This window comes from Alosa alosa, chromosome 8, assembly GCF_017589495.1.
Source record: "Alosa alosa isolate M-15738 ecotype Scorff River chromosome 8, AALO_Geno_1.1, whole genome shotgun sequence".
Taxonomy (NCBI): domain Eukaryota; kingdom Metazoa; phylum Chordata; class Actinopteri; order Clupeiformes; family Clupeidae; genus Alosa; species Alosa alosa.
In genome coordinates, this window is record NC_063196.1 from 35214111 (window position 1) to 35220110 (window position 6000).

Consider the following 6000-nt stretch of genomic DNA (forward strand, 5'->3'; position numbering starts at 1 on the left):
AATGCTACTAGGTCAAAGTCGGCACTCCCAAGTGCTATTAAGCCACACATTGTAGTTCTTCTGTTTATTCGCTTGGAAAATGCATGCGTTTCATGTTGCTTGGCTGTAGACATTTGGTATCAACTACTGGAGTACAACTGTATTTAAGTCGGGAAAACGTGGATGTTTTGATTAGTTTCTGACTGGTACGGCCAAAGCCCGCCAGCATAGCAAATAATACAGTCCAGCCCGGCACACCAGAGCGTTTTGAGTGGACGTGTACCCACCGCGGAGAGGTATGGACTCAACTCGACAGCTAAAGTTAAGAACATAGAACATATATTACTACTGACATTGGGTGGATTGTTCCTTTTAAAGCAAGCCCTGGCCAGTAGCGCATCTACAAACAACTGGCGAAAACCCGCTGACCCGTACGCCCAGCATCATCGGACGTGAACTCACCTGTGGATTTTGACAACTACTATTCAGGAAATCATTGGATACTTAAGCTACTCCAAGAAAGAACTTACTTTTCCTGCTCCGGAGATCCAGCGAAGTGGAGTAAGGTGGTATCCATCCTAACCGGAGTTTTCTTCCGAAACGGAATATTCCACGCACGAAACAACAACGGGAAAGAGTTTGGATTACAACTCACAAATGCATTGACCGCAATTCTTAAAGGATTTCCCTTGAGTTATAAACATCTAATGGAGCCTACACCGGCTTCCCTCACTTCCTGGATAGAGAAACAGCTGATCTTTGTGAGAGACGTCATTCAACTATCCCTTAGCAGAAGGACAGCAGACGAACGGCACAAACCCCAAAAGACAGTAAGCAGAGACAAACTGTCATACCTATGGCAGCACCGTAGGTCTAAAGCCATTGGCATAATTCTAAATAATAGCATGTTTCCCTCCCCCCGCCTGCTGTCAATGACACCACTGTCGTTTATAAGTACTATATGCCAACCAGGCCCGACTCAAACGCTGACCACGCCCCCTTGGTCCACAAGCATAGATACAGTCACCCCAGATTATTACCCATCTACTGCTAATTTCACTTTTGAAGAAGTAGATAAAGGTATTTCCTGCCAAAAACAGAGCCAGGATAACATGGGGTGACATACGAGCACTCCACAAAAGCCAGAAAAACCCCAGTCCACCCAAATACTAACGTATTTATTTAACACCTGCCTGATTAATGCTAAGGTGCCAGGATCCACATGGAGGGACATTTCTCTCCTTCCCACCATTTACAAAATATTTATGAAATGTCTGCTTGCCCGCATCCTCCCATGGCTTGTAGACACAGGCATCCTCTCACCCAAACAAAAAGCCTATATAGACAGACAGGGTATGAACGAGCATGTGTTCTGCCTTAAAACTGGAGTGGATGATTTTAAACACGAATCATGTAAACTTTATACTGTATTCCTGGATTTTAGAGATGCCTTTGGAACACTATCACACAAAATGATGCTGAGTGCACTGGAGGAGATCCATCTACCCCAGCCCTTTGTAGACATCATAACGGATGTATATAGGGGATCCTTTCTGCAGGTGATCTGTGGACACCAACTCAGCCCATTCCTCTCCAGGTTGGGATTAAAACAGGCTGCCCCTGGAGTGCAGTGAACTTCATCCTTGCCATTAACCAGTGGCTCAAGTGGCTCTGTCAGTGTGCACCACCTCATACTAGATCCCCAAACCCTGTTCAGGGGTATGCAGACGACGTAGAGATTTCCTCCAGTTCTTCACTGGTCAAAACTGGAGGTAAAACACACAAAGTGCGCAGCACTATATGAGCGACGCAGCGGTGGCAACCGCTGGTATAAAGCTAAATCGGACAAACCCCCCTCCTTCACCATCATGGGGCAGCCCATCCAGAGTCTACCCATGCCATGAGTCATACACCTATCTTGGCCATAACATCAACATTGCAGGTGAGTGGGGGAGCAGGTACAGGAGCTATGCCATGCCTATAAGAACAGGATCGACCTAACCGACTCCCTGTAGTCATGAAACTGGGACGCTATCAGAGAGGTGGCCCTGGCAAATTACAACACCTCTTTGCAAACGTCCACATCCCTTAAAATGTCTCTACGCGACATGAACAATAAAACCGTCCAGGCCGTCAGAAAATGGCTGGGTCTGAACTCTCACTCTACCCGGGACCTCATCTTCCTCTCACGCAAAGAGGGGGGGCTGGGTGTCCCAAACGTGGAATGGGTATACACTGCCACCAGGCTGACACACATCATCTGCATGCTCAACAATGACGATGCCACTGTCAGAGAGCTAGCCAGAGCTTCCCTCCTGCTGGACCTCAGGAAGAGGAAGGTCCCTCTGGCCAAACCAGGCCAGGACAGCTTCCTAGGCTTTAGGAGGAAAAGCAGCGTGAAACTGGACACACAAGCTGCAGGCTTTGGAGTCCAATCAGACTGGCCGGACCTAAATGATCTGTGCAACAGAATGTCCGTCAAACTGGAATGGACACAACACAACTCACACACAGCACCACAAGCATCTGATGCAGTTGTCACAGACTCATCTGTAACAGCAGAGGCTACTGTATATCAAAACGAGGCACAACGCACACTACCGAATACAACAGCAAGGAGATTCCTTCTTAACATAAAACAAACAGACACCAAACAACACTGGACTGGACTCAGAATGCAGGGAAAGTTGGCATGCCTACACTTTGCCGACCACTCTGTTTCACACTCCATGTTCACAAATGCCGCTGTTGGGGAGGACATCCTCTGTTTCACTGTCAAAGCCAGACTGCAGGTGCTACCCACCAAATACAACTTTGCATTATGGTACCCTGCAATCCACCATCCACACTGTATAATGCACTCAGACTCTGACCATCACCTCGAATCAGTTGCCCATATTGTCAATGGCTGTACTATGTACAAAGGACTTTATACTGCACACCACGACCGGATTGTTAACCTTATTGCTAACACTGTTAAGGATGTACTTCCAGATAATGTGACCATGTACAAGCATTTACGTATTATGCCAGAATGGTTTAACAGCTCCACTGATGTGTTTTGTAACATCCCTAACACCCCTGATGTTGTGTTTTTAGACCGAGACAGAAGGGAAGTACTTGTACTTGAAATAGGATGTGTATACGATCTCTACATGGATATGGCTTTTAATGACAAAATCATGAAGTACCAACCCATACGGACAAAACTATGTGACCTAGGCTATCAGTGCAAGCTAGTGGTGTTGATCATTTGGCAGCTTGGGGCATGTCCACTAACTTGTTTCCAGTGGGTTAAGGCTGGCAGGGCTCTCCAGCAAAAAAGCAAAGCAAAGTTAGCAAAGTTTTGCTCCATATCTGCAGTTATAGGCAGCCTTGCAGTATGGCGCAGGAGATGTTTTTTGAACCCCTGAATATCATTGCGTGACAAAGCCCTATCTTATCTCTTCAAATATTTGAATCCTGTCTATAATATGATTTGTGGATTTAAATAAAGAATTAAAATGTGTGTATCTGCAGGGTTTGGGAACACTGAGGGCGAGTGTGTGTGTGTGTGTGTGTGTGTGTATCTGCAGGGTTTGGGAACATCTCCCCACACACGGAGGGCGGGCGGATCTTCTGCATCATCTACGCTCTGCTGGGCATTCCGCTCTTCGGCTTCCTGCTCGCTGGCGTTGGGGACCAGCTGGGCACCATCTTCGGCAAGTGCATCACCAGGGTGGAGAAGATGATCGTGGTGAGTGTGTGTGTGTGTGTGTGTGTGCATCACCAGGGTGGAGAAGATGATCGTGGTGAGTGTGTGTGTGTGGATCACCAGGGTGGAGAAGATGATCGTGGTGAGTGTGTGTGTGTGTGTGTGTGTGCATCACCAGGGTGTCTGTAACTCATCATCACGGCTCGTCTGTAACTCGTCATCAGTGTGTGAAATATTCTTCCTATTAATCCATTTGTTTGCATATTCAGCTGCAGTTTGTTTGTTTGCTTGTTTGTTTGTTTGTTTTAACTGCTTCATCTCAGACCTGCCAGAGGGCACAACAAAGATGCTAGAGGATCATTTAATGGAAAACTCGGCTCTGACAGGAGCGGGTATCAGTGGGCATCAGCGTCTCAGTCTATCATAGTGACAGGAGCGGGCATCAGTGGGCATCAGCGCCTCAGTCTATCATAGTGACAGGAGCGGGCATCAGTGGGCATCAGCATCTCAGTCTATCATAGTGACAGGAGCGGGCATCAGTGGGCATCAGCGTCTCAGTCTATCATAGTGACAGGAGCGGGCATCAGTGGGCATCAGCGTCTCAGTCTATCATAGTGACAATGACGCGCTGAAGAGACTCAGATCCATCTCTATGCCCACATGAGTAGGTAGCACTCTTCCTTTTTAATGGTTTCCATGTCAACAGAATCAGAAACAGCAAATTCGACTTCGAAGTCACAGCGGCATCCAACACACACACACACAAACACACAGACACATCTCATTGTAAATAGGTCTCCTAATTTATTAAAGATTGTTTCACCTCATTTGTAAGGTTTTTGTGGATAAAAGCACCTGACCTGCCAACTGAATACACACACACACACACACACAGCCAGTAATGAGGTTGAGGATATTCTGACCTGCCAACTATAATGGGTAATACACACACACACACACACATACTGTACACACACGTGTGTGCACACACATAGATATACACACCTGCACTGCCAACTGAATATAATGGGTTTGAAATGTAACTGAATATAATGGCTAATACATGCACACACACACACACACACACACGTGCATGCCAACTGCAACTGACCTGCCGACTGAATATAATGGGTTGGAAATGTAACTGATTATAATGGCAAATACACGTACACACACACACACACGTGCATGCACACACCTCATGCTAGTAAATGTACACACAGAGACGTACACACACCTCATGGTAATACACAAACGCACACACACCTCATGATAATACACACCCACACTCACACGCACATGCACACACACACATACCTCATGATAATACACACACACACACACTCACACGTACATGCACACACACACACAAAGCTTATACTAGTAGACGTACACACACAGACATACACACACCTCATGGTAATACACATAGACACACACTCACATGCACATGCACACCTATATACACACCTCATGATAATAATACACACTCACACGTACATGCACACACACACACACTTTATGATAACATACGCACACACACACCTCATGGTAATACACATACACACACACTCACACGTACAAGCACACACACACACAAAGCTCATGCTAATAGACGTACACACACACACACCTCATAAGAACTCACACCGCCTCTGTCTTTCCTAGCATCTGAGACACAGCCGCTGTGTGTGTGTGTGAGTGTGTGTCTGTATGTGTGTGTGAGTGTGTGTCTGTATGTGTGTGCACATTTAAAAGCAGAGCAAAGCTATTTAAACAGCCTAATTGCTTTCCCTGGAAACAGATAAAATTCAATAACTAAAAAGCCATGTAGACAAAGGTTATTGCTCTTCCTGCTGAGTGTGTGTGTTTCGTGTGTGTGGGGGGGCCATGTATGTGTGTGTGTGTGTTTGTGTGTGTGTGTGGGCGCATGTATATGTGTGTGTGTGTGTGTGTGTGTGTGTGTGTGTGTGTGTGTGTGTAAGATTGTTTTGATGGTGTGTGTGTGTGTGCATGTATATGTGTGTGTGTGGGCGTGTGTAAGATTGTTTTGATGTGTGTGTGTGTGTGTGTGTGTGCATGTATATGTGTGTGTGTGTGTGTAAGATTGTTTTGATGGTGTGTGTGTGTTTGTGTGTGTGTGTGTGTGCGCATGTATATGTGTGTGTGTGTGTGTGTGTAAGATTGTTTTGATGGTGTGTGTGTGTGGGCGCATGTATATGTGTGTGTGTGGTGTGTGTAAGATTGTTTTGATGGTGTGTGTGTGTGTGTGTGTGTGTGTGTGTGCGCATGTATATGTGTGTGTGTGTGTGTAAGATTGTTTTGAT

The 6000-nt window shown here is 46.1% G+C and overlaps 1 protein-coding gene across 1 annotated transcript in view; it reads left to right on the forward strand.

Annotated features, from left to right (window-relative positions):
* LOC125298868 (potassium channel subfamily K member 2-like) overlaps positions 1–6000 on the forward strand; it is a 72105-nt gene that overhangs the window by 42941 nt on the left and 23164 nt on the right. The window contains exon 4 of the mRNA XM_048249735.1: positions 3555–3715. Within this exon, the coding sequence (XP_048105692.1) occupies positions 3555–3715 (161 nt within the window). The remainder of the gene's footprint in view (positions 1–3554; positions 3716–6000) is intronic.